This window comes from Panthera onca, chromosome F1 (assembly GCF_046562875.1).
Source record: "Panthera onca isolate mPanOnc1 chromosome F1, mPanOnc1 haplotype 2, whole genome shotgun sequence".
Lineage (NCBI taxonomy): Eukaryota > Metazoa > Chordata > Mammalia > Carnivora > Felidae > Panthera > Panthera onca.
This window is the reverse complement of record NC_138355.1, coordinates 5,012,063-5,039,852: the sequence shown is the minus strand read 5'-3', so window position 1 is coordinate 5,039,852 and position 27,790 is coordinate 5,012,063. Positions and strand designations below refer to the sequence as shown.

The 27,790-nt window shown below is 60.4% G+C and overlaps 1 protein-coding gene across 3 annotated transcripts; it reads right to left on the bottom strand.

Annotated features, from left to right (window-relative positions):
- Positions 1 to 195: 195 nt before the first annotated feature.
- On the bottom strand, positions 196 to 27,585 carry EPHX1 (epoxide hydrolase 1). 3 transcript variants are annotated; one of them, XM_078441307.2, is made up of 9 exons: positions 27,567 to 27,585; positions 14,754 to 14,941; positions 12,817 to 12,997; positions 6,788 to 7,015; positions 6,187 to 6,316; positions 5,577 to 5,776; positions 4,224 to 4,332; positions 1,059 to 1,175; positions 196 to 614 (listed from the first exon to the last, which is right to left on the bottom strand). In XM_078441307.2, the coding sequence occupies exons 2-9, from the start codon at positions 14,934 to 14,936 to the stop codon at positions 413 to 415; spliced, it is 1,350 nt and encodes a 449-aa protein (XP_078297433.1). In that variant the 5' UTR covers positions 14,937 to 14,941; positions 27,567 to 27,585; the 3' UTR covers positions 196 to 412. The 3 variants fall into 3 exon arrangements, with proteins under 3 accessions (XP_078297433.1, XP_078297431.1, XP_078297432.1); XM_078441305.2 differs by lacking the exon at positions 27,567 to 27,585 and adding an exon at positions 26,910 to 27,040; XM_078441306.2 differs by lacking the exon at positions 27,567 to 27,585 and adding an exon at positions 25,068 to 25,288.
- Positions 27,586 to 27,790: the final 205 nt, after the last annotated feature.

Here is a 27,790-nt window from a genome sequence, read left to right as displayed (position 1 = left end):
CCTCCTGAGATCCCACCCCTGCACCGCCCAGCCTCAGGTCCTGCTGGGTGTTCTAGGTGCCCAGGACACCCTGTGGGGGGGGGGGGGTGTCGAGTGGGGCCTCCTTCCCCAGCCCAGACCGTATGCCTGCCAGCTCTCCTGGGAGGGGACCCCATGTGGGGCCGGGACAAGCAGAGGTCACCTGGTTCCAGCCGCTCTGAGGACTAAAATCATTTATCGGCATCCACCTGCGTGTGGGAGGGTGCGTGCAGCGCGCTTGGGGCCCAGGACGGGCAGGGGAGGGGGCAGGGGTGGGGATACACCTTCGCCAAGAGAAGCCGGGGCGGGGGAGAGGGAGGGGGATGGGGGGCCGCACTGGGAGGGGGTGGCTGACGGGGAGGGAGACTCGGCCCCGGGGGCCACCCCCGTGGCATCAGGGCAGCTCAACCAGCCCCACGAACTTGCGGATGTCCTGGGCCAGCAGCTCCGGCTCCTCGAGGGCGGCAAAGTGGCCCCCGCGGGGCATGTAGGAGTAGGACACGAGCCTCGGGTACTTGCCCTTCACCCACCTCTCCGGTACGTGCATCAGCTCACACGGGAAGGCGGCCAGGCCGGTGGGCACCGACACCTTGACCCTGGAAGGGACAGAGATCCCCTGAGAGGCGACGTCGCATCCTGGTCCCCTTCTGTCCCCACAGCGGGGGCTCAGGGACGGGGCGGAGGGGACAGGAGGTCAGAGCCAGGGTTGTGACCGCGCCCTCAACTCCAACCCACCCAGGGCCTTTCTGGAAGGGCTGGCCAGGCTGGGGAACAGGGCCAGGTGGGACGGGTGTCCCCTGTCCCTCCGCTGCCACCTGAGGGTCTCCGTGTGAAGGTCCAAGGGGCCCCGGAAGCAGGGGTGGCACAGCGGGCCGGCCCCGCGTTCCCTTCCTGAGCTAACTCTAGACACGCAAGATTTCTCCCAGCACCTCCGGCCTGCCCACAAATTCGTTCTCACGCTGGGCGTCTGCCCTCGGGTTCAAGGCCGGCTTGTCTTGCGGCTCCCTGCCCTGGAGGCCTCTGGGCTGGGCCAGGCTTACCGATCCTGCTTGAAGAGCTGCCCCCTGTTCTCCTTGTAGAAGCGCTGGGAGGAGGTGATGGCGCCAGTTGTCCAGTAGAGCATGACGTTGGTCAGCAGGTCATCCAGGGAGAACTTTCTGCGGAAGCAGAACCAGACGGCCGCTGAGCCCCGGGTGCACCAGAGGGCAGCCTCCGGGCCCGCCTGCTTTCCCCCCTCAAACATCACTGCGACCGGGGCACAGGCAGGTTCCGCCCAGGGTCACCAGCCACTGTGATGGCAGGTGACGCGGCATGCGGACCGTGCATGAGGCAGGTTCCGCTGGCCCTCACGGCCGCCCACACCCCCGACCACCCCCAGAGCGGTCCCACCTGGGCAGGAAACAGCAGGTGAGAACAACCGAACCCAGGGGCTTTGGGCTGGTCACCACCGGGTGCCTGGAGGTGGCTGCCCACCTCTGGCCCTCGAGGACCATCCCCAGGTGGGCTCGCCCCTGCCGGGGCCTGGGCAGGACGGGGTTTCCAGGCAGCGTTTGGAGCCCCTGGACGCGCCTGGCATTACCCACAAGCTTCCCGCCAAGTGAGTCACCCTAGGAGTCATGGGGCCCTGTGCAGACCCCCCCCCCCCAACACACACACACTCAGGCTGGGACTGCTGAGCAGGGGGACCCCACCCAGGCTGCGGGGCTCCACCCTTGGGGAGGAAAGAGTCATTTGGTCCTCTTGACCCTAGAAACCCCACATCCACTGTGCACAGACCCGCCAGCTTCCCACCCTGTCCCCTCTCATTCCCACAACGCCCTGCCAGTGCCCTCGGCCACCCAGACCCACCTGCTGGTCCGCAGACCCCAGGGGACTCCAGCTCTGGGGACGGGTCCCAACCCTCGGTGCGTCCCGATGGCCACGTGCCACCCACAGCCCCCACCCCGCCAGCCTCCCTGAGGGAACCCAAGTCTGCACAGAGCTCCCCTCGGGCCTTCCCTGCTCCATTTCAGTCCTGGGGGCTTAGGAGATCTAAGCTTCCTTGTCGGGGGGCCCGATCCCTCCATCCGCCTCCAAGTCTCCCTCCCCTGCCCACGGTCTGCCGTCCGATGCCACTCGGGCCTGCCTTCTGCCTCCCCTCCCCTGCCCCACCCCTCCCCCATGCCTCGGCACCCCCCCCCCCCCCCGACGCTGCAACTCTCCATCCACACTCGCCCTTCTCACTATGTTCTGTCTTCCCAGACCTCCCTCCGTCCCCCTCCCAGTAAGCAGCCAGTAAGCCAGGGGTCCCCCCAGCACCCCCCGATGCTGCCCCACCTGCACTGATGCCAACTGCTAATTTCCTGGAGCACAGAGAGGGTCATTTCCTCCCATTGGACCCCTCCCCAGGCTCAGATGTCAGTCCCGTTCCCCAGTGGGCACCTGGCACCCAGCACGTCCGGGACAGAAGTGTGCTCTGTGCCCAGCCCCTCTCGGACACGCGCTCATGGACGCAAGTGCACGCGCACATGCGTACTTCGAGGCACCCCTCCTCCGCCCCCCCTGCCACCTCCCTCACACCGACCCCACGACGCCCTGCCTGCCCCCCTCGCGGGGGGAGGCCCCGCAGCGTCACTGCGCCTGTCCAGCTCTCCGCCTCCAGGGCAGTGACTTTGACGAACCGAAGCCAATTTGCCGAATTTACTTGTTTGTGTCGGCTCTTGGGAGGCTGTCGGCCAAATATGCTTTTGTCCTCGGCACCACGATTCACCCCTGCCCTGCTCCCCACCGGTGCAGCTTGAGATAGTGACGGGGGAAGGGAGAGCATTAACAATGTGAAAATACGAAGGATTTGGGAGAAAAGAGGCTTCTCCAGAATGATGAACATGTTCATCAGGCATCTTCGTTTCCACATTCTTAGTCTCCAGCAACAGCGGCCCGGAGCGGGAACAGAGACGAGGGAACCTCCAAATGGAGAGCGGTCGATGGGAACAGAATGGTTAGAATCGGCTCTCAAACCCTGTGAACTGGGCTTTCAGCGAGGTGGCTAAGGGCTCCCGTATTCCCTCGGCTCCGGTCCCGGCTTGGAAACTACCACCACACCCGTCTCCGGCCTACCGTAGTCAGTGATCTCTCTAGAACACAGAGCTGATGGTGCCTGCCCCTGCTCCAGGCTCTGGTGCCCCCGGGGGCCAGGCAGCAGCTACAGTGGGTGGTCAGCCCGGGGGTGGGGGGCGGTCTGGTGGGGACCCTCACCTGGCTGCAGGTACTGTTGGGCAAGGAACAGGGCCAGCCCTGCCTAGGAGCTCCTGGTGGAGGCCCATCCCCCCGGGGGCCTCTCCAATGTGGGGTGGGGAACAGATCCCAAGGTGAGGGCTGTGCACGGGTTCATGGCCCGGCCCCTGCGTCCCTGCCCTCTGCCCTGGCCTCTGCCGAGCCAGCCTTTCCAGGAGCACCTGGTGTTTTCTCTGCGCCTAAATTCCCTTCTTCCACCCTGTCCGCCGGCAAACTCCTACTCATCCCTCAAAGCCCAAATCCAGTAGATTCTCCCAGTCATTTCCGCCCCGCCCCTCAGACAAGGCAAAGCCTCCTTTCTCTGGACGGTCTCTCAGAGCTCATCTGTCCACTACAGACTTGTCGATTGCGTGCCCGGCATGGCCTAGACACGGTCCCCGCGCCCGAGGAGGGAGCCAGCCCCCTCTCCCTCTGCTCCCACACCGGCACGGAGTCCGGCGCTCTGCGTGCCCCCGAAGTAACGAAGACAGGGATGGATGCTGCAGAAGCCGGGTCAGGGCTGGCTGGGTAGCAGAGGCTGCAGCCTCTGAAGCTTCCCCAGTCTTTCTGAGGCAGCGTCCAGGGTTGCCTTCCCCGGGGCACACGGGCAGGTGGCCACAATACCGGGCTCTCCTGGGTTCAGAGCGGGGGGACCCCAGGTGATCGCTGCCCTCTGGACCCCCTGATCCCGGGGGGCGGGGGTGCTATTTAGCAAATGGAGCATGGACGTTCTCAAGGGCTAGACCCTGGTCTTGACCCCTCCGCGGCGAGGCCCGGAGCCAGTCGCCGGACCTCTGTCCGCTTCCTCATCCGGAGGACCTGGCGCCGCGTTCACCGAGGTGAGGGTCTGAGGAGCATCCGGCAGTGAGTGGAAGGTGCTGGCCGTCGGCCGGAGGGACGCTGGCTGCCGGGACGCGGGCCCACGGCTGGCGGGGCGGGGGTGGGGGGCTCACCTCTCCAGGCCCCCGTCCTCCAGCTGTTGGAACTCGGAATCGGTCCAGGTCGAAAACTTCTCCAGGATGTAGGCAGCCAGGCCCGCGGGAGAGTCGTTCAGAGCGCAGCCTGGCGAGGGGAGAGGCGGGGAGTGACACAGGCCCGGGACCCGCGAGCTGGCCGTCAGGACACGGGGTGCTGCGGGCCCCACCGGGCGGCGCCCAGGTCGGAGCACGGCTCTGCCCCAACTCTTGGGGTGCTCTGCACCCCGTCTACTTAACCCTTGGCCTTGGAATCCCGATCTGAGTAAAAGGGGGACACCCTCACGGCTTCTTGGGAGCCCACCCACTACGCGGGCAGCGTCCTGTGTTCGGGGAGGTCCACAAGCGAGATCTGTATGAATGCTGTTTTTTAAAAGGTGGGGTCTCAGAGGCACCCGGTCGGCTCATTTGGTGGAGGGTGCGACTCTGGATTTCGGGGTCGCGAGCTGGAGCCCCTTTTGGGTGTAGAGATTACCTGCATACATAAATAGACCCGGGGGCGCCTGGGTGGCTCAGCTGGTCAAGCGTCAGACTCTTGATCTTAGCCCGGGTCATGATCTCAGGGTTTGTGAGTTTGAGCCCCGCCTCAGGCTCTGTGCGAACACCGCAGAGCCGGCTTGGGATTCGCTCTCTCCCCCTCCCCTCTCAAAAATAAACATTAAAATAAATGAATAAACTAAAAAAAAAAAAAAAAAAAAAAAAAAAAAAAAAAAAGGTGGGGTTGGGGCGCCTGGGTGGCTCAGTCAGTTAAGCGTCCGACTTGACTTCTCAGGTCATGATCTCGTGGTTTGCGGGTTCAAGCCCCACATCAGGCTGTGTGCTTGATGGTGCAGAGCCTGCTTAGGAATCTGTCTCCCCCTCTCTCTGCCCTTCCCCTGCTCACTCTTTCTCACGATAAATAAACATTTAAAAAGAAAAGGTGGGGCTTTTGGTTTATACGCTCTGATCAGTGAAAAGTAAGAAGCAGCCTAAACGTCCAAAATAGGGGATCTGTTACAAATGGACACGACCCCCTCCACCCCCCACGGTCCTGGGGCTGCCGGGCCCCCAGGCTTCCTGCTCCGTTCAGGCTCGTAGAGTCCAGGGGTCAGGAGTCAAAGCCAGTGCACACGGCATTCAGCTCAAGCTGTCGTCTGGGACAATTGACCTCAAATGACCTCAGCGGAGACACGCAGCCTAAGAAAGAGCTCAGGTCCCTCCCAGGAGGTGTGCACCCCTGGAGCGCGGCTTCTGGGGCGGGTGAGCTCCCCCCCCACCCCCCCCCACAGCGCCCGGCTGGATGGAAGGGGCGTGACCCCCGCCCTGGCCGCCGTGTCCCGAGCGCCGGCTCACCCACGGTGTCGGGCTTGGTGCTCTGGATGTGCATGTAGCCGCTCTCCCGCAGCAGTCTGTAGAAAATCTTGAAGGGCAACATCAGCTCCATATCCCTCTGGGTGAAACCGAAGAGCCTCGCGCAATGCCAAACCAGGAAGAGGGTCAGGATGCGGCCATTTAAAATGAAAGCCATGTTCAAGTGCAGGCCTTTCACATGGCTGTGAGGGCAGAGAGCGGGCCCCGGTGAGGCTGGCGTCAGGGCCAGGGCCAGGGCAAGGGTGGGGGGAGGCCGGCAGGAGGAGGGAGGCGTTGGGGAGGGGGAAATACAGAGTTTCCAGAAAGTTCTGGCTTCTCCCAGGGCTCAGGCCACCAGAAGGGTCCACTCTGACGTTCCCCTCCTCTATCTGCCCCTCTCTGTCTGGGCACCTGGCCCAGCGTCACCAACCCCGTGTGATACCGAACGGAGAGGATCCACACCAAAGAGCTCTGGGCGCGGCTGGGTGACAGGGGCCCCTCCGTCCTCTCCCCCTGGGCCCACAGACACCCCGCCCGGTGGCCCCCCGCAGGCAGATCCCGCCGCCCCCGCGCACACAGTGACCTCGCGGGGGCTGTGCACACGCACACTCACCTGGGCACCATCTGGGCCATGTAGGTGCAGATCAGGGCCCCCCAGTCCCCGCCCTGAATGTAGAACTCCCGGAAGCCCAGCCGCAGCATCAGTTTGTAAAAGATCCTGGCGGTGGCCACTGAATTCAAGCCTGGTTGGGAGGGAAGGAGAACAGAGTCACAGGAAGTCACTCGTGGGGTCCTCTTGGGCTCCTGTGAAATTCCTCACACCCCTCTTGCCCCCCGCTAGGGTGACAGCAGCTCACAGGAGGGGAGGAGGCGTCCCGGGGCCCAACGGTGGTGGCGAGGCCGTGGCCAGTGCCCCGCAGGGAGCGAGCCTGGCGTCCGCGTGGCAGGGAGGGACAGCGAGGGGACAGCCAAGCAGCGAGGGCGCGATGGGCTCAGGCCAGCCACCAGTGTGCTCCTGTGGGGCTCGGTCAGCCTCGCTGGCCCGGGACAGCCCGGGGCCCAGATGTGGGGAGCTCCCGAGGGCACGGGAGTCGGGGCCCCGGGGCCAGCGTGGGTCACCACCGCTCCTCGCCCGCCTCAGAGCCCGAGGGGGTGTGCTGGCTCCCCGCCTGGCGGGCAGGCCTGGTCCACACCGCCCCCCGCAGCCCCCATACCCTTTTTGGAGGCTGCCTCCGAGAAGGCGTAGCCAGGAATGGAAGGGCAGATGACTTCGAACACGTGCTCCTCGCTCAGGCCGTGGTTCGCGGGGTCAGTCAGGAGGGGGATGATCTTATAAAACTCGTAGAAGGAGCCGGGCCAGCCGTGTACCATCAGCAGGGGCTTGGGGGTGCGGCCGGGCGGCAGCTGGGGCGGCTTCACATGGACGAAGTGGATGTCCAGCCCTGGGGAGACGAGCACAGTCAGGCCGGCAGGCATCGGAGATATTGTCTTTCTTTATTTTTTTAATGTTTATTTATTTTTGAGAGGCAGAGACAGCGTGCGAGCCTGGGAGGGGCAGGGAGGGAGGGAGACACAGAATCCAAAACAGGCTCCAGGCTCTGAGCCGTCAGCACAGAGCCCGACGCGGGGCTCGAACTCACGGACCGCGAGATCATGACCTGAGCTGAAGTTGGACGCTCAACCGACTGAGCCACCCAGGCGCCCCAAGATTTTATTTTTGTAAGTCATCTCTATGTGTCTCCCTCTCTCTGCCCCTCTCCTGCTCACACTCTTTCTTTCTCAAAATGAATAAATGAACTTAAAAAAAAAAGTTAAGGGGTGCCTGGATGTTTAAAAACCCAGAGGCGAGAGCTATTAAAGGGCTGTTCCCTTCCCGGAAACCGCCTGACCCTGGGACCACCTCGGGGTTCCCCAGGACGTCACAGCACGAAACACTGAGTCGTCCGGACAGCGGCCTGCTGTGGCTGCACCCAGGTGCCGCCAGCTTCGTCCCCGCGCTGGTGGCCTGGCCCGGGCCCAGCGAGCCTTCGAGAGTCTTCCCCTGGCTCCCCGGCCCGGGTGGTCCCAGAGGGCCTCCCTCCTCTCCATTGCCTGCCATCCTCGACCCTCACGCCCCGAACTTTCTGGGGTCCTCTCTGCCCCTACCCCCGGGCTCCAGCCTCTGTGCCGGCTTCCCTGTTCTGCAAGGAGGCCTGGGCCTCCCTCGGGGGGTGAGGCAGGGCCTCCAGAGACAACGGCATTGCTGATCACAGGGAGGCCGAGGTTCAGGGCCCTTGTCCCTTCGCCTCCAGCCTCTGTCCCGGCGGGTGCTGGGCCAGGACACCCCCCTCCAGGCCCCTCGCCACCCGCCAGGCCCGGGCCCAGCTCTGCTCCCGGGTTCTGAGCCCGCAGCCTGGGTCTGGGGTGCCTGGGGCTCCACAGACCTGCCGGGAAACAAGGAGGGCTTCCTCTTTGATTTTTAACGTCTGTCTTCATTTTTTTTTTTTTAAAGTTCATTTATTTATTTTTGAGAGATAGCACGTGTGAGCAGGGGAGAGACAGGCTCTGCGTCATCAGCACAGAGCCCGACTCGGGGCTCGAACCCACAAACCGTGAGATCGTGACCTAGAGTCGAACACTCAACCCACTGAGCCGCCCAGGCACCCCTTCGCTTTTAAAATTCAAACATTTAGGGGCGCTGGGGCGGCTCAGTCAGTTAAGCGTCCGACTTCGGCTCAGGTCATGATCTTGCCGTCTGTGGGCTCGAGCCCCACGTCCGGCTCTGTGCTGACAGATCGGAGCCTGGAGCCTGCTTTGGATTCTGGGTCTCCCTCTCTCTTTGTCCCTCCCCTGCTCGTGCTCTGTCTCTCTCAAAACTAAAATAAACATAAAAAGCAAGAAAATAAAATTCAAATATTTAAAATTCAAAAAGGATACAAGGGAACAGTGAACAGTCAGCCTTGGCCTCGGCCCTTCCCCCAGCCACCAGTCCCCTCCTGGGGGACAGCTTCCAAGGACCGCCGTGCGCACGCCAGCACGGGCGCGAATGAGTGGGTGTTCCCTAACTTTACACTCAGATGAAAAGGTGACAATCTGAATTCGAAATAACCGCACGCCGTGCAGTATGTTCCAAAGGAGGTAAGGTCTCCTATGAATAGGAGTGCATTCATTTTTTTTTATTTAAAAAAAAAAATTTTTTTTTAAACATTTATTTATTTTTGAGACAGAGAGAGACAGAGCATGAACGGGGGAGGGTCACAGAGAGGGAGACACAGAATCCGAAACAGGCTCCAGGCTCTGAGCTGTCAGCACAGAGCCCGACGCGGGGCTCGAACTCACGGACCGCGAGATCGTGACCTGAGCTGAAGTGGGCCGCTTAACCGACTGAGCCACCCAGGCGCCCCCGAATAGGAGTGCATTCAGCAACGCGGAAGGACCCCGGGATGTGTTGTCAAGTGGAAAACCACGTTCCAAAATAGAATGTATGTAGGGTTCTATTTTGGCTCAAGGCAAGTTAGGATCTGTGAGCCTTTTGTAAAAAGTCTGCACTGTCACAGTCCAGAGGAGCCTAGGGAGACATGGAAACAAAGCGTAATGGGGTGTCCGGGATGGGGTCCCGGGAAAGAAATACAACATCAGGTGAAGACTGAGGAAATCTGAGCCATATCCCATTGTCTGTGGACACTGTGTTGTTCAGTCTTTATTTTATTATTATTATTATTTAAAAAAAAATTTTTTTTTTTTTAACGTTTATTTTTAAGACAGAGAGAGACAGAGCATGAACGGGGGAGGGGCAGGGAGAGAGGGAGACACAGAACCGGAAGCAGGCTCCAGGCTCTGAGCCATCAGCCCAGAGCCCGAAGCGGGGCTCGAACTCACAGACCGCGAGATCGTGACCTGAGCTGAAGTCGGACGCTTAACCGACTGAGCCACCCAGGTGCCCCTATTATTATTATTTTTTAATGTTTATTTATTTTTGAGAGACAGAGGGACAGAGCATGAGCGGGGAGGGGCAGAGAAAGAGGGAGACGCAGAATCCGAAGCAGGCTCCAGGCTCTGAGATGTCAGCACAGAGCCCGAAGCCTGCTTTGGATTCTGTGTCTCCCTCTCTCTCTGCCCCTCCCCACCAAAAATAAATTAACATAAAAAATTTTTTAAAAAGTAAAGATGTTTTTAACACTAAGGGAATCTGAATAAAGTATGGACTTTAGTGGAGGTATTAACATATCAGTACTGGTTCATTCCTTGTAACAAATGTACCAGACTAAGGTTAACAGTAAGGGGAAACTGGGAGTGGGTACAGGGGAACTTCCCGTACCGTCCTCACTATTTTTCTGTAAATTTGAAATTGTTCCAAGGAGCGCCTGGGGGGCTCAGTCAACTGAGTGTCTGACTCTTCATTTTGGCTCAGGTCATGATCTCACGGTTCATGGGTTAGAGCTCCATGTCAGGCTCCCCACTGAGTGTGGAACCTGCTTGGGATTCTCTCTCTTCCTCTCTCTCTGTCCCTCCCCTGCTTGCTCTCTCCTTCTCTCAACATAAGTAAATAAGCATTCTAAATCAATCAATCAATTAATCAATCAATCGTTCTGGGGTTAAAATAAGTGTTTCCAACAGATGAACGGAACAGAATCACAATAAACCTGGGCATATGCAGTCAACTAAGCTTTGACAAGGGAGCCAAGAACACTCGATGGAGAGGAGACAGTCTCTTCAGTAAATGGCGCTGAGATAATTGGATGGTCAGATGGAAAATAATGAGACTGGACCCCTACCTCACACCACTCACAAAGATGAACTTGAAAATGGATCAAAGACTTAAATGTAAGACCTGAAACCATGAAACTTCCAGAAGGAAACAGACACAGAGCTCTCTGACGTGGGTCTTGATGATAGTTTCTTGGAGGCTACATCCAACTAAAAGTCTTCTGCACAGCAAAGAAAACCATCAACAAAGCGAAAAGGCCATCTGGGGAACGGGAGAAACTAACTGCAGACCATGCATTTGATAAGGGATTAGTATCCAATGTACATAAAGAACTCCTAACAACTCAATAGTAGAAAAACAAATAACTCAATTAAAACAATGGGCAAAGAACCTGAATAGACATTTCTCCAAAGAAGACAGACAACAACCAACAGACACATGGAAAGATGCTCACCATCACTCATCAGCAGGGAAATGCAAATTAAAACCACATTGAGATACCACTTCACACCTGTCGAATGGCCATGATCAAAAAAGGGGCACCCCTGCTCTCTCTCAAAATAAATAAATAAGCTTTTTTTTTAAAGACAAAAAGAGATACCAAGTGTTGGTGAGGATGTGGAGAAAGGGGAACCCTCGTGCACTGCTGGCTGGTGGGAATGCAAACTGGTGTAGCCATTCTAGAAAACAGGATGGAGATCCCTCAAAAACTGAAAAGTGAAATATGGTCCACTAATTCCGTTTCTGGGAATATATATAAAAAGATAACGGGGGCACCTGGGTGGCGCTCAGTCAGTTGAGATTTCGACTCTCGATTTTGGCTCAGGTCACGATCCCAGGGTCGTGGGATCAAGCCCCGGGTTGGGCTCTGCACTGAGCATGGCGTCTGCATGAGATTCTCTCTCTCCTCCTTTGCCCCTCTCCCTCACTCGCAGGTTCCCTCTCTCTCTAAAAATGATGATGATGATGATGATGACGCACCCTTGTTCACTGCAGCGTTATTTACAGTAGTCGAGACAAGGAAGCCACCTAAGTATCCATCAGTAGATGAATAGATAACGAAGTTGTGGTCTCTCTCTATAAATATAAATGGAATACTATTCAGCCTTTAAAAACGAAGAAGCCTTGGGGGCGCCTGGGTGGCTCAGCGAGTTAGCGTCTGACTCTTGATTTCAGGTTCAGGTCCTGACCTTGAGTTTCATGAGTTCGAGCCCTGAGTCAGGCTCTGTGCTGACAGCATGGAGCCTGCTTGGGATTTTCTCTCTCCCTCTCAAGCAAATAAAATAAATAAATAAAGTTAAAAAAAAAAAAATGAGGAAGCCTTACCATTTATTTATTTTTATTTTTTTTTTTTAATTTTTTTTTAACGTTTATTTATTTTTGAGACAGAGACAGAGCATGAACAGGGGAGGGTCAGAGAAAGAGGGAGACACAGAATCCGAAACAGGCTCCAGGCTCCGAGCTGTCAGCACAGAGCCCGACGCGGGGCTCAAACCCACGGACTGTGAGATCGTGACCTGAGCTGAAGTCGGACGCCCAACCGACTGAGCCACCCAGGCGCCCCAGGGAAGCCTTACCATTTATGACAACATGGGTGGACCTTGAAGGCACTGCGCTAAGTGAAACACGCCAGAGACAGAAAAAAGACAAATACCGCGTGATCTCATTTATGTGTGGGATCTAAAACGAAACGAAAGCCGAAATCGTAGAAAAAAGAGACGAGAGGAGGGTTGGGGGCGGGGGAGCTGGAGGGAGGGGTCAGAAGGTGCACACCCCAGGTCAAGGTGAGCCCTGGGGGCGTCCGTCCAGCCTGGTGACGGGAGCTGGCGCTGCTGTGGGTACGTAGGGAGGTTCAGGTTAAGTCCCGAGAGCTCAACACGGGGAGAGGAGTTTGTTCTCTCCTTGTATCGTCTCTGCAGGAGAAGCTGGATGTGAGCTGAACCCCCCCCCCACACACACCCCCTCTCCCCCCACCCAGGCGATCACTTCACAGCAGATGTCAATCAAACCATCATGCCCCACACCTCACACTTACCCGGTGACGGGCGTCAGTTACTTCTCAGCAGAACTGGGGGAAAATGCTTTTCCGCCCAGGAAACTATTCCCTCACCCCAAATGATCTTGAGGTCACCTTGCCAAGACAGTTTTGGGCGGGAAGGGACCTCCCAGGTGATGCCGAGGGACAGCGGCGTCCCACAGCGGCAGGACGCCAGGTCTCGAGCCGCAGACAGGGAGGGCAATCGTTCTCAGGACCTTGACCGCCGGACCGAGCGCCCTTGAGCAGTCACGGCGTCACGGACTCCAAACCCTCACGGAGCGGCGGACCAGATTCTGCGTATCTCTGGCTTTCAAATTACTGACGTGTCTTCCTGCCTCGCTCTAAAGCCCACTGGATTCGTGGGGACTCTGCATCCTTTTTGCCCCAGTGAGGTCAGCCCGTAAATACACCCCAAGGACCAGTAATTGGATCCTAAGTTGGGTCCGGGGCCCCTCCGGCAGCTACAAGGCCGCTCCTGAGACGCACACCCCTCTCCCGCTGGCGTCTGGGGAACATACCTTCGATCCTGGTCTTGAAGTGAGGGTACCTGTTGAGCATCTCCACCTGCTTCCCCCAGTCAAATTCATTCCGCCAGTAGGAGAGGATCTTCTTCAGGTAGTTGGAGTTGAAGCCATAATGGAAGCGGCTGTCCTCCAAAGGTGGGGTTAAACGGGTCCCGTCGATCCTGCGGTGTAAGTCCTGGAGCGAAATGCAGGACCCCAGGGAGAGAGGGGTGGGTGGGGCAGAGCACAGAAGGTTTGTTTCCAGAAGGCGAGCAGACCCGCAGCGGCCAGATACCGTGACAGGGGAGGCGAAGCCAAGTCCCTCGGGGAGGGTGAGGTGCCCCGGGTCCGCCACAGGTGCCCTCGGGGTCGTCCGCTTTCCCCAGAAGGCACCTCGTTTCCCATGACCGCAGCTGTTCCCGAAGCTGTGTCCTTCACCCTCGACGTCACCCGTATATCTCCTCTTTGTTTTTAAGTGCATCACCGCTACATGCATCTTTAACGGACCTAGGCTGACCTCTGGCGGGGACCGCCACACTTTTTTGTAAGAGGCCAGGCACTATGAACGTTCTAGGCCCTTTCCAGCTGCAGCTGGCCCACTCTGTCCTCGCAGCGTGGACGCAGCCACAGACACCGCGCGGACCAATGCACACGGCTGTGTTCCCGTAAAACTTTATTCGCAGACACTGACGTCTGAAGGCCAGGTGGTTCTCACGGGTCACGAGACATTATTCTTGTTATGTCCTCAGCCATTTTAAAGATGTAAAGGCTATTCTTAACACGGGGGCTGTATAACCCGGGGGGGCAGACAGATCTGTCCCAGGGCTGTGGTTTGCGGACGCGGGTACACAGCACTGAACGATACGCCGTAACTCGGCTGGGATAAAATGACAGACCGGGAGAGAAGGAAGGTGTGAGCCTAGCGGGCGAGGCCAGGGGACCAGCCCGGGCCCCCTCGGTGTCCTCCATAGCACCCCGGGCTCCCAGATTCCGGACGTTTTAGACTCCAAGTCTAGGAACCCACGAAAGGCGTTATCCTCAGCCTGGTTTCTCTTGGGCGCAGCCCAGTTTCTGCTCTGTACTCTTTTCCTCCTCGGAAATCTCACGACTTGGGCACTTGTGAAAGCACGTACCCCCTGCTCATCTCTCAGCTACCTTTTCTCTGTGCACCTTCCTTTCTCAGCCACGGGACTAGGAGCTATTGGAGAGAGGGCCCCTCTCTTCTCCGAGCACCCAGCCCGTGCCTGCACGCACACGTGCTCCGACGAGCTCAGAACGGGACGGGACGTCCGGGTCACCCTCCTGGCCCAGCTCCCACGGCAGCACACCCCCCTGGTCACGTCCCAGCTGACTCCAGCGTGCAGGGTGGGGGCTGGGCTCTGGAGCTGAGGGACCTGGGTTCAAATCCTGCTCATCCCTCGGTCACCTTGGGTAAAAAGCTTCAATTCCTGCACCTGCAGAGGGAACGACGGTCCTGCCTCCTACGGGGACTGAATGGGGCCTCGAACAGCTGTCACAGAGCAGGCGCGTTACCAATGCCGGCCCAGCATCTGATGTCACCACGGCCCTGCGTCTCACTCAGGACCCCCGCCCAGGCCCTGATGACAACCTGCTCGCTTTCTCTGGCTAAACTCACCCCCAGGGTGGCAGGAGGGAGCGGAGGAGGGGAGAGCAGCTGTGTCTGTGACCCGTGATGCCCGCGCCCAGGGCCAGCTGGCACCCCCTGCCCACCTGGTGCTGCCGGGCTCTGGGCAGGGGAGGGAGGAGCAGAGGGGCGGGTGGGCAGAGGGGGACGGGGTGGGCACGGGGTGGGCTGGGCACGTCTCTGTAGGATCTGCCCCTGGCCGGTGTGAGAACAGCGGAGGGCACCCCACTCCCAGCCCCCCTGGGGAACACAGCCAGGCGTCCCCGCCCTCCCCTCGGCTCAGCCCCGCCTGGGGAAGGGGCCTCACCTTGATCTCCTCGTCTGACGTCTCCACCTTGAAAGGGCGGATGCTCTCGTCCTCTGGGGCCGTGGGCCTCGCCCCGGGGCCCCACCACCCATCTTCTAGTGGCAGCGTTTCCTCCTTGTCCCGGGAAACAAACCAGTAGACGACAAAGGCCAGCACTGAGGCGAGGAGAATCTCCAGCCACATGATTCCTGCAGGAGCGAGGAGGGCCCGTCAGTGCAGAGACCCCCCTCCACCCCCACCCCCGGCCGAGACCCCGACCCCCACCCTCCCTCCCACCCAGCCCCCGACTGCGGGAACTTGTGAAAGAAGAGTCTGAGCACGTGGAAGAAACAGAAACCAGCAGGAAAAAGACAAGAGCTGTGACATTCATCCACCGAATTGGGAAAATACCAACACAGGGTGGCCTCTCGCGGCCCTGGATGCTGGGGCTGCACTTCTGAGGCCTCTTGTTTCTCTAAGGGGCCTTCTGCTCCATGCTTCTGGAAGCTTCTCTCCACCCTCGTGTGTGTGTGTGTGTGTGTGTGTGTGTGTGTGTGTGTGCGCGCCCCCACCCCCAGGAATGCTGGGCTCCTGAGGCTCCGCCCCTGGCTGTCTCTGGGAGGGGCCTGTCCCCAGGGTGTCCATCAGGGGCCGGGCGCACCCGGTTTGGGCCCGGGGAGCGTTGGGGGCCCGAACACGGCCACGCGGCTCAGCTGTATTTTTTTATTTTTTTTATTTTTATTTATTTTTTTATTTTTTTAATGTTTTTATTTATTTTTGAGACAGAGAGAGACAGAGCATGAACGGGGGAGGGGCAGAGAGAGAGGGAGACACAGAATCGGAAGCAGGCTCCAGGCTCTGAGCCATCAGCCCAGAGCCTGACGCGGGGCTCGAACTCACGGACCGCAAGATCGTGACCTGAGCTGAAGTCAGACGCCTAACCGACTGAGCCACCCAGGCGCCCCCCAGTTGTATTTTTTTAAAGGAGGCTCCACGCCCCTGAGATCATGCCCTGAGCGGACCCTTAACCCACTGAGCCCCCCAGGGGCCCTCAGCTTTTTTTTTAAAACAGCTCTATCGAGGCATAATTCACGGGCCATATAATTCGCCCACTTAGAGTGTTCGATCTGGTGATTTTTTGTGTATGACAGACAGTGCGGCCATCACCCCAGCTTGACGCGGGGAGGCGGGGAGGCTGGGGAGGCCTCAGCCCTGCCACCAGGAGACTCAAGTGAGACCTTTCCCTTTAAGGAGGCGAGGGCACGTGGAGGGCACCGTCGGAACCGTAGTGGCGGTCACTCCTAGAGAGAAGCTAGGAGAAATCAACATCTAGCAGCAGACTTCCCCACCACCTCTCCGGAGCACTGGCAGAATCTACTAGAACTCGACATTCACAAACGCGAGGACTCCGCGATTCGCCCCGAGGCGCAGACCCAGCCCGAAGGTGCCCGAGGGTGCGCCACACCGAGCAGCTGTAGGTGGGGAGCCCCACACCTAGAAACGTCCCCGACGCCATCCGTCCACGCAGGGGGGCCCCCAACGGTCCGCACCGAACGGGCCAGACACAAAATGGCACGTCCCGCAGACCGTTCCTAAAGGAAGGCCACTGTCAGGGCCACGAGACGGCAGCGTGGAGTTTCCTCTGGTGGTGGGGCCCGGCCCGGCACTCACCGCGATGACAGTGTGCAGGGGGCACAGGCCCGTGTGTCGCCTGGGCCAGAGACACCTGAGGAGCCAGGCTCGGGCAGGTGCGGGACACAACTCAGGGGTGCACGGGGTCACCGCCGCGGGGACACCCCGTGGGGAGCCTGGGGTGGCCGTGGTCACGGGCCTCCCGAGCCTGCACGCCGGCCCTTGACTGCGGCCCCCCGCCCGGGTTCTGACTCTTTACTCGGCGATTTCTGAGGATTCGGAGCCTGACTCCCGCAAGGTAACGGCTCTAAACGCAGGAGGTCAAGCCAGGCAGGTGCTTCCCGTCGCCGGTAAACGGAACGTCGGCCTCGGAGTTTCACCGAAGGCGGTATTTCTGTTAGGCTCGGGGCAAAAATACAAGCTTCAAAACCGTATGTACACCTCATTTGAGGCTTGGTCCTAAAAGCCGAAGTCAACTCTTGTAAGTTGAATGCGGTCTGGAAGGCACCAGAAGTCACTCGTTCTTTTCAGGTAAGAGATTCGGATCGGGGCCCCGGGAGGGGAAACGCAAACTGGCTCGTGGGACCACGGGCGGGTTCGGCGGTCACCGCGTGGCTGTGACCGTGAGCCCGGCCCTTTGCAGGCACAGGAGGTGGGTCACAGCCCTGTGCCGCAGGAGCTCATGCTCTGGTAGGACAGGCAGACAGATGAACAAGTGATGACAGCCGTCTACACAGACGAGGAGAAGCGTGCAAACGCAGCAGTGGTTAAGTCGGCCACAAAGGCTGCACGGATGAGCGGGGAGCAGAGTTTTAAGGATAAACAGGGATTTACGAGGCCGAGAGACAGTGCGCCGTGTAAGCAAGGAGCCTCTGGGATCTACATCCGGCTTCCGCGCAGGTGTGGACACTTGGGACCTCCGGGGCGCACTCTTTCCATTTCTACCTGCACCGGCCGAGACGGGTCTCTACCTCACCTCCTTTGTACGCGGTTCCTTTTGCATGATGAAGCCGGGAGTTTTAACTCAGAAATCGGGTTTGCCATTCGGATGGCCCTCCTGTAAATTACAAGCCAAGACTCCGGAGCGAGGCGAGGACGGGCACTTGGGGAGGGGAGCACGGCATGGCTGTGTGAGAAAAAGGGGGCCTGGGCAAGTTCCTCAAAACTCGGCACCCTAACCCCGGCTCCCCAAACGCGCCCTCGGGTTGAGACACGGGGTGGCTGAGCCTGGCGGCTAAATTGGCCCCTTCCTTCCTCGCGATGGAATCGAATGGAGGGAATCGTTGTTGTTGTTGGCAAAGCTCAGCTAAACACTGCATTTCCTGGTGCTCCCTGCAGCTTAGCATCGAGCTGAGGATTTGAAGGGGCGATTAGGTGCTGACAAAGAGCTGTAAGTGTATTTGGGGCGGAGCCCCCCCCTCCTCCCCGCTCGTGGCCCAGACAGTACCTCCGTGTGAATTAGGAAAAGACCCCATTCTTCAAAACGCTGCCAGAAAATTAACCTAATCTGCTGCTTTTGTCATAGGATGCCTCATTGCCATCTGCCAGAAAGCACTTGTACGTAGATCTACATACGTCTAGAGGATGACATGCGTGGCATCCTCTAAGATTGTGCAGTGCACAACGTGCACAACGGTGCATGGATCCTGCCCGTGTGTGGAAGACTGGAAAGAGCCTGGACTCGGCTGGGAAGCACGTACCTTTTGCCCTTCCCCCTTCACGCTTCCTGGGGCATAGGTGTGATGCCTGGACTCTGGTAGCCATTTGGGGCCATGAGGTTTTCACCAGGACAATGATGGAAAATGGGTTCCTGCTAACCGCGGGACGACTTACTCCTAAACTTCCTTTGTGTGACAGGGAAACACATTTCTACATTGTTTGAGCCACCGCTGCTTTGAGTTTTCTATTATATAAACCTTAACATCATCCTCACTAACTGAAAAAAGTCAGGGCGGGGAAATAATATATCCAGTTCCCCGTGGACAAACTCTCAACAACAAATGCTCAGCCTTCAAAATTGTCCTTTCGGTTCTTACAGATTTTATTTTTAGGTAACCAACGTGGGGCTCGACCTCACAACCCTGGGATCCAGAGTTGCAGGCTCCACCCACTGAGCCCCCCAGGCTGCTTCTCTAAGTGAGAATCAACTTCCTGACAGGTGTCAGAATGCAAAACACCAGTGGCCCCTGCCCCGCCCACCCCAGCCCTGGGGGCAGGGAGGGGGCCTCTCTCTGCGGAACCTTGACCTCTGTTTACATACAATGTGGCCTCCGCAGCTGGTGTCTCCCTGTTCTCTCGGTAGAAGGGTAAGACTGGCCACCGGTTGGGGATGAAATGCGCTGTGACTGAGTCACAGAACGAACCTGTGCCCCTTCGGCAGAGGGATTATTTTATGGTTTGTTTTTTTTTTAATTTTATTTTTTAAAGGGGAAAGACCAGAAGGGCGACGGCCTTCCTGCGGCCCCACTTCCACAGTGCGTCAGACGCCCTCTCCACACAAGACCAATTGAGCCGCTGTGGCTGGGATCCTGCTGGGTGACTTTCTAGCGGCCAAGGACCCGTCGGGGGGGTAAAAAGGACGATCTGGAAACCCACAGGCCTCCGGAAACCAGTGGGTCAACAACGAAGCTGGCTGGGGCGCCAGAGAACCTGTGTCCGAATGGGGCCACCCTTTCCGCGAACGTGGCTCCCGCCGTCACCCCTGCACAGACAGACAGGTGCGTGTTTCCCACCAAGACCCCAGCAGCCCCCTGCCGCCTCCCCTGCTCGTGAGCATCTCAACATCCCCTCCTCGCGCATCTGCGATCGCACCGTGACCTTGGGCCCCTGAATTTGTCTCCTTCGGGGTTCCCTCGCTGTCGCGGGCACTACCCACCCCCCGAATGGCAAGCCAAGAGCCCAGGCGACGTCTTTGAAACCCCCTCCTTCGTTCCACCCCCCCGTGGAGCCAATCAATCGGCAAGTTCCAAAGTCGATCTCAATCCACCTGCACGGCCGCCTCCCCTGGAGCAGAGCAAAGGCCCTGTCCTGTCCCCTCACACGTGCTCTGCCTCCCTGTCCCGCCCCCAGCGTGCCCTGTGGCCAGAGTGACTTTCTGCAGATACAAACCTGATCTTGCACATCCCTGGTGTAAACCCCGGGACAGCTTCCTGCTGTCCTTGAAACAGCGAGATGCTTGGTTAACCCTTCAGGGCCTGTGCTCTCTGACCCGCCCACCCCTCCCCTCCTCTCCCCTCCTCGCCCTCCTGCGGTGGGGGAGCACCCTCTCCCCTCAGCTCCTGAACCCCTGCTCATCCTTCAGATTTCAAATCCAGCGTCCCTCCTCCGGGCAGCCTCCCGTGACCTAGTTCAGCTCTGTGCGCCTCCCACCCCTAGCTCGAGTCACGGTCACATCTGTTCAAGGTCCTGCGGCAATATCGCCCCCACCCTCCCACCGCACCCCGGAAGTAAGCTCCCCGAGGGTAGAGGCCATGTCTTCTCTGGCTCCCCGCTGGTCCCCGGCACCTGGCACGTACTGGATGCTCAGAAAATCTCTGCTGAAAGAATGAATTTAAAAATTCTTCGAGGGGCGCCTGGGTGGCTCAGTGGCTTGAGCGTCTCAACTCTTCATCTCAGCTCAGGTCACGATGTTGTGGTTCATGAGTTCGATCCCCGCGTCCTCTGTGCTGACGGCGCGGGGGCTGCTTGGGATTCTCTGTCTCCCTCTCTCTCTGCCTCTCCCCTGGCCACACATCCGCACCTGCCCGCGCTCTCTCTCAAAATAAATAAACGTCAAAAAATAAATCAAAATAAAAAAATTTTCACTGACAATGTTGAAAATTTCCAGAGCTCGTGCCCAGAAAGATGGCTGAATTCTCCTTGAGGAGTTATATATATCATCTACTTCTTAGACTATTCTGAGACACGGGCCGTGGGATGCAGGGAGAAGGCTGAGTAGGTGGGAGGTGGTGTTCTGGCAAATTCCCCCTGAAGGAAGACTGGAGAGCCAGGGTGCCCGGTGGCCGGCAGATACCAGGGTTTGGGATCCAGAAGATGAGGCTCAGAATCTGGACCTTGCTGAACACTAGTGGGGAGTCCTGCCAGCCTGTCCTCAAAGACCCCCGCCCCTCCCCCGGCCTCACACCCAGGCAGGTGCGAGAACCCTCAGACCAGCTAAGCCCAGCTCTGAGCGCACCTGTACTGGCCGGGGTGGGGGCCGGGCATCCGGGGCTCTTCTTCGAGAAAAGAGGCCGGGAGGGCCCAGCTCTGGGCACAGGAGGCCTCTGCCCTCTGCCCTGCTTCCTGAGGGTTTCCTGCCAGTGACTCAGACTCACATGGGAGCGAGGGCCTCGGCTCCTTCTGGGGGAGGTCTGTCTGGACAGCACACTGCGGGGCAGGGCGAGAACGGGGGAGGCGAGCCAGACAGAAAGTGGGGCGCAGGGGTGTGTGTGCCTCCCCGGGCCCCGCGCCGCCTTCCCCACACCTCTCTGGAGGAAGGCAAAGGAACATCCAGCGGAAAGGGAAAAGCAGATGGTTTCCCGTCGGAGCCAGGGCGGGCCTGCCAAGGCGGCGGAGCAGGGAGCCTCCCGCCCTCCTGCCGCCAACGCACCGCTCCCAGGGGCTCCCCGACGCCATCCCTGCTCGCTGTTGGGTCTGGTGGCAGCTGGCCCAGACCGAGCGGGAAAGCCTGGGGAGGGGGGGAGGGGGAGGGATGGGGGGAAGAGGGGAGAGAGGAGGGGGAGAGGACGTCCGGACCGCGCCCCCTCTGCCCCCACAGCCTATTCCCCGGAACCCCAGTGGCCAGACGAGGACGGGGACTCAAGATGGGCGAGGCGGGATGGGCCCTGCACCCCTGCCCACGACAAGGGCCTTGTTTACCTCCTCCAGGCCGGGAGCCAAGCCCTGGGAGAAAGAACAGCCCAGAGCCAAGCCCCTAGGGAAGGGAAAATGCAGTTTGCAGGCAACCACAAAGCAGAATAATAGAGAAGTAAAAACAGGGTGGGGGTGGGGGTGGGGGTGGTGCAGGCTTCCTGGTGCGGGGGGGGGTGGGGGCCCTGCTCTGGGCCGCAGTGAAGGGACATACAGCTGCCTTGGAGGGGACGCTCCGGCAGACCCCTCGCCCCCCAACCCGACTCTCCAATTGCTCCTGAGTGGACAGACAGACAGACAGGACTTGTGTTGCTGGTGTTACAGGGGCGTCCAGGGAGCCAGGGGTCAGCCGGCCGGTGTTTAGGCACCAACCTCTGGCCTCCAATTGTGCTCCTGCCACTCGGCAGCCACATGACTTCAGGCTGGTGGCCCCACTTGTCCAGCCTTGCTGAGCTGGGGAGTCAAGGACTTACCTCGGTCAAGGGGTGGTGCCCCCACACGGGCACTCGCTAAAAAAGGTTTTTTTTTTTTTTTAATATTTAGTTTTGAGAGAGAGAGTGCCAGCAGGGGAGAGGCAGAGGGAGAAGGAGACACAGCATCCGAAGCAGGCTCCGGGCTCCCAGCTGTCAGCACGGAGCCTGACGCGGGGCTCGAACCCACGACCCATGAGATCATGACCTGAGCCGAAGTCGGACGCCCAACCGACTGAGCCCCCCGGGCGCCCTGGGCATTCACTTTTGCACTTAAATCCCGAGAACGCGACAGGTGGGTGAGAGGGGGCGGAGGCCGAGGGAACCTTCCCTGAAGACATGTGCTGCTGGGACCACGACAGGAAGCTTGGTGGTCTCTGTAGAGGAAAGAGCAGGCGGGACCCGGGGAACATGAGCCCCAAAGCCCAGGGTGGCGGAAGGCAGAAAGCGAGGGACGCCCAGCACCTGCTGCAGGGGCCTCGGTGGGAGGAGGGAGGCCACCAGGCTGGGCTAGAGGCCCCCGGCACCTCTGGGGGGACTCGGCCGGCCCGAGTCAAGCCCTCCCCAGGCTCGTCTACGCAGCCTTCCACGCAGGCCTGAAGCTGAATGATGCGAGGAGGGGCTTGGGGGCTCGCGCCCAGGGAGTCACTTGAGACCCTGTTCTGTCTCCTGGCTCAGTTTTCCATCGGTTTTAAGTGACAAGAAAAGGAGCCCGAGCGGACCACAGCTCGCCGCCTCGAGGAAAGAGCGCTGTGCTCCGTGGGGTTTCGGCACTTGGCATCTCTGAGCAGAGAAAAGACTCCGATTCCCGAGGATAAAGGTAGCGGGCCAGGTGGCGCCCGGCCGAGCACCCTGGATCTCCTTCCCAGCGCTGACCTCACTCTGCCGCCCTCGCCCCCCAGCTCAGCCAGCCCTTGACCAATGTGCTCCGGGCCCAGGACGCCTCCTCAGGGCTGTGTAACCAGAGAGCACTGCTGGCTGGGCCCTGGCTGAGGAACCTAAGCCGCCTTCCCGTCTGGACGGCAGCGAAAGGGCCTCTGTGCTTCCCGTAGGGCGGCCCCTCGGGCCCGGGGTCCGGTGTCTGGGAATGTTCTGGGCCTGGGGTTAGTTTGCTTGCGGCAAAGTCTGGGCAGCAAAAAGGAATAAAAGTCGCAGAAGCCAAAAACGACTTCTGGAACTCCATCGAAGGTCCTGGTGGACAAAACAGCCCTGCCTCTGTGGGAGGGCGGGGACCGGAGCCGGGTGAGGGGGACGAGGTCACCCTCCCGCACCTGGTGGCAGGGCCCGTCAGCTCCTGCGGAGACAATGTGGCCTAGCAAGCAGGTCCTCCCACAGGCAAAAAAAAAACCTGGAAAGCCGGAAAGTACATCTGTTTGCCCCCCTCCCCCGACCCCCCAAAAACCTGGTAAGAGACTCAGACTTCCCTGAGCTGTGCTGGTCACTGACCGGACTGATCCTGGCCCCAGAACCAAAGCACTTCTCTTACTTTCCAGAAGGCCCCGTCTGTCCAGTCCCGACAAGAAGGGGAACACATGGGAGGATCACCACTCAGTGAGGCCAAGGGCGCCCGTCCCCTAGGGAAAAGCCAAGTCCCCGCTGCCCGGGGTGGTGGCCCTCAGGGAAGGCACAGGCCCACCCGGGCCTCCTGTTCCTGGTCACCGGTTTCCTGCGCCCTCCCGAGCTCCGGGGGCAGGACACAGCCAGCTGAAGGCCGCCCGTGGGCCCCTGGCGGGGACGGTCCGTCTGGGCACCACGGCCTTCTGCGAGGAAGCGGGGAGAAGCCCTGGGAGGGAAGGCTCTTCGAACACCCACTAACCCCGACAAGTGAGGGCTGGTTCCTTCTGTTTTAAAGAGACTCACAAAAACGAAGCTCGGGCAAAGCCGTTCTCTTGAGCCCACCGGCTCAGAAGCCCCAAGAAGACCCCTGAACACAGTTTACCCGGCCTCCCCAAAGGCAGCAGAAACCCCTGTTCCTGACCTGACCTCTTGTTCCTCCTATGGAATCTTCTGGAACATCTCTGAGCTCCTCAGACAGAAGAGCCCTTTTGTTCCCGAAATGCAAGCACCTCCAGCGAGGCCTCAGAGGGGGAGGCTTAGCTGCAGCGGGACAGTGTCCCCAGCCGCTGGACACGGACGATGGGGGGGGCCACTTCAGGTCTGTGAGCCCCGCTGGGGGGAGGGGCGTCGGCCAGGCCTTCAGGAGTCAAAAAACGATGAACTAGGACCTCCCTTGGCAAGGTAAACACACCTCAGCAGAAGCAAAAACACCAGTTTGAACTTGGCTGGCTCAGCTGTGTTACGTTATGTAAGCAGGGATGGGATTGCAAGGTCCTCTCACGGGCGCCAGGGAGGATTTCCTGGAGCACCAACCACTTCTCCCTCCTCAGGGCAGCGGGTGGCTGGGTGCTCTGGGGGATCTGTGCGGGGGGAGGCCTTCTCCCTGCTGCACCCCACCTTGTCCCCATGGCACCCGGGAGCGTCTGCTCCTAAAGGGCCAGGCCCAGGCCAAGAACACCCACCGGCAGTCCCCCGCTGTCCCCAGGAGGCCCGCCGGGCTGGGCAGTGACACTTCTGTGTCGATCTGAAGTCCCTGCCCTCTGTCCCAGGGTTTGCCCCGCACCCTGGGGCCGGAGCCCTCACTGTCCTTGAAGCTGCCCTCAGCGGGCCTGGCACAGGCTTCAAGCCCACCCTAGCCCCATCTGAACCGACCGCACCCCGCCTACAAATTTCCTTCCCTGATGATCAGTTTGGACTTAACCACACAGTCACCACCCACTGAGCCACGAGGAGCCTTGCAGATAGATTGGCCCGGCCTCCTGCGTCCCCGGACCAGACCCGGGCAGGGGACGTCTCGGCCCGTCCTCCTGCATCCCCGGACCAGGCCCGGGCAGGGGACGTCTCGGCCCGGCCAGTGCATGACCCCGCTCTTCTCTCCACACCAGTTCTCTGTCCACATCGCTGCGTTCCCTCCAATCACTAGTGATGGGCTCTAGGGCCCTTGCAGAGGTGGGTTTTGGGCATGCGATCCAGGGGGGCCCCCCCGAACCAACACGCACCTGCTCTTTCTGCACACCCAGCCCCGGGTGGGTATGTTCTGGGCTCCTCCCTCGGCGGTGGCAACCCGCTCACGCTTAGATCTCCCTCGTTCATTTATTTTTAAGATTTTATTTGTAAGTAACCTCCACACCCAACTTGGGGCTCCAACTCACGGCCCCGACCGAGATCAACACTCACACGCTCTACGGACTGAGCCGGCCGGGCGCCCCCGGCCCTCGCTTCTCCCCTAAGCCCAGCTCTGTGTCATCCGCTCAAGGGTGGAGAAGTGGGGCCTGGGCCTGGGCCGGGAGCCCGGGAGGGAAGTCAAAGCTGTCGGGTGAGCGATTACCAAGCCTGTGCAAGCTGGGCTCTCAGATCAACGGCGGGGGCTCCCTGCGAGCTCCAGCTGGTGCCCGGACGTGAGCGGGAGGCTCCTGGGGGAGGTGCTCTGCTTCCTGCAATGGCCAGTGCTCCTTCTCGAAAGGCCCCCCCTGCCCAAGGGCATTCGGTCACTTCCGGCAGGCACCCTGCTCCCCGAGGCCGGTCTGGCCAGAGTGCCTAAGGCACAGGGGAGCACGTGGGTCGGAGCACCTCGGCCGCCCTGCTGAGCAGTTACTGGCCGTGGAGCTCCTCCCATTCCTGGAACTGGGGGGTGGGGGAGAGGCAGCATAGGTTCAGAAGTTCTGAGTCCTCTCGCTCTCAAGCTGGTTCAGTTTATGCAAGAGGTCATTCACACCAAAGGACACTGCTGGCAGCCAGGCCCGCCCGCAGCAAACAGACCTAAAGCTCATCCATGCCAGGACTGCTCCTGCCACAGGGCCTTTGCTCCTGCTCTTCCCTCAGCCCGGTGCACTGTCATCCCCGACGGCAACCGGCCACTCCCAACTCCTCGGGGTCATTCAACCACCATCTCTCAGACGAGGCATCCCTTTCATCGGACACCCCCCTTCCCTCTTCCAGGGCTCTACACCCGACGGCACACGTACTCTACATTTTACAAGTTTATTTTATCGTCCACCTCTCCCCAGCAAACCTGGGAGCCCAGTGAGTCCACATTCCCTGCTGAGCCCCCCGCCCAGGGCAGAAGGCACCCCTGAGCACAGCCCACGCTTCCTCAGGGAAACAAGAGTGTCCTCACATGGCCCTCCAAGTGCGGACGTTTGGGATACAAGCCGAACAATCCCAGAACTTCTTACTAAGCCAGGCCCAGTGGGGCTCTGCCCTCCAGCCCCTACTCGCTCAGGCAACAACCTCCAGCCATCGGGGCAGAGGCCAGTGTTACTTTCTGGAGCCCCCGAGGCCTCCTGAGAACGGTTGCTCTCGGCGATGCCGCGGAGGGGCACAGAAACAGCGTTTGCCAGTGTCCTCAGCAATTTCCCACCAGAGCTCACAAATCCGAGCAAAGGCGCTGAACGGACAGCAGGGACCCCGAATGCACAGGCCTCCTCGCCCCCCAGCCGGGGTGCTGCCCGGGCAGGGAGAGGGAAGTCTAGAAAGGGGGAGGGGTGTCTGCCCACGCGGGCGCAGGGCACATCCAGGCTTTGCGGACCCCGAGGCTTATGGGGTGGGGGTGAGGGGTGGGGGGCGGGAGGGAGCAGGTGGAGAAAAAAGTCAAACTGCTTTCAAGACTGACCACTGCTAGAGCCGCTGCCCCCACGATCCCGTCGCCTCACCTAGGCTTCAGAAAGGGGCGGGTGCAACTCAGGGCCACACGGCGAACTGGGTCCCAGGCCCGGGTCCCCTCAGGTGGCTGTAGGCACCCCTTTCCCCCCGGGGGCGGGGGCGGCGGACAGCGAAGGCAAGAAAGCGCCTTCCAAACTCAAGATCCGAGCAGGGTTTAGGGGTCCAGAGACAAACACGTGCTTTTCACCGCGGGGCGCGACGCACCCTGTTAGCAGAACTCTCGGGAGAGAGTGCGGGGCGGGGGGGGGGGGGGGGGGGGCGCCGCGCCCCTTCAGCCCCGGGGGCACGGAGGGGGCAGGCATGGGCGCGCCAGGCCCTCCGTCGGGTGCAGACGCGGGTCCCCGAAGCGAGAGTAAGTCACACTGCCCCCCCCACCCCGAGCCCGCCCCCCGCTGACCGCGCCCCCACACCCACTCTTCCCCCCGGGACCGCGCCCCGACACCCGTCCTCCCAGCGCGCGCCCCCAGTCGCCCCCCGACGCGTCCGCCCCCCAGCCCGCGCCCCTTACTGTCGTCGGCTCCAGGCCCCAGGCTCCGGCGCGTGTTCGCTGGGACTGTGGCTCCGCCGCCCCGGGCGCCCCCGCGCTGATCCCGCCCAGGCTCGGCCCCGAGGGGCGGCCGGGGGCGGGGCCCACGGCCTGGGGACGACCCGGCCGGGTTACCCGGGCGACCCGGGAAGGGCGCGTCACCTGCGCGCCGCCGCGCACCTGATCGCGCAGAGGCGCGTCCGAGTGCGGCCCCTCGGCCGGCTGTCTCGGGGGGGGGGGGGGGGGGGGGGTGGCTCGCACGCCGCGTGTCCTTCCCGCTTCTTCCCCGCAGACCTCGCCGCCCCTGCACCTCGCCCACGCGCGCGGCCACGCGCTGGCACACTTGCACGAAAGCGGGGCCCGTTCGCGGTCCTCCCGGTGAAGACCCGGGTCTGCGGCGCCGACTCGGGAGCGGCGGGTGCTGGGCTGAGTGCTCCCGCGGGCACCGATCCCCGGACCTTGGCCCTGGGACGGCCCAGGGTCGGTAACCTGCTCGCGCCCCCGCGGCGCCTCGCTCCCGCGCTCCGCAGGCGACTGTCCCCACGCCGGGCACCCTCAAGCCTCAGCCGGCGGATGGCCTGTCGCGGGGGCGGGGTGCCGCGGACTGACTTACCCTCGGCCTCCTGCCTGGCCGCTCACCTCCGCCCCGGACTCTCCCCTGCACCCAGAGAGGCTGCTTCGGGCCAGCGGGCACACGGGACCATCGCTGCCTCCAGGCCTTTGCTCGCGCCGCACCCGGAAATGGTGCCCTCCTGCAGGAGCCTTCTGTCACCCTGCGGGCCCTGGCATCTCTGTACTCTTCCAAAACTTGCCGTCTGTTACACACACACACACACACACACACACACACACACGCCAACCTT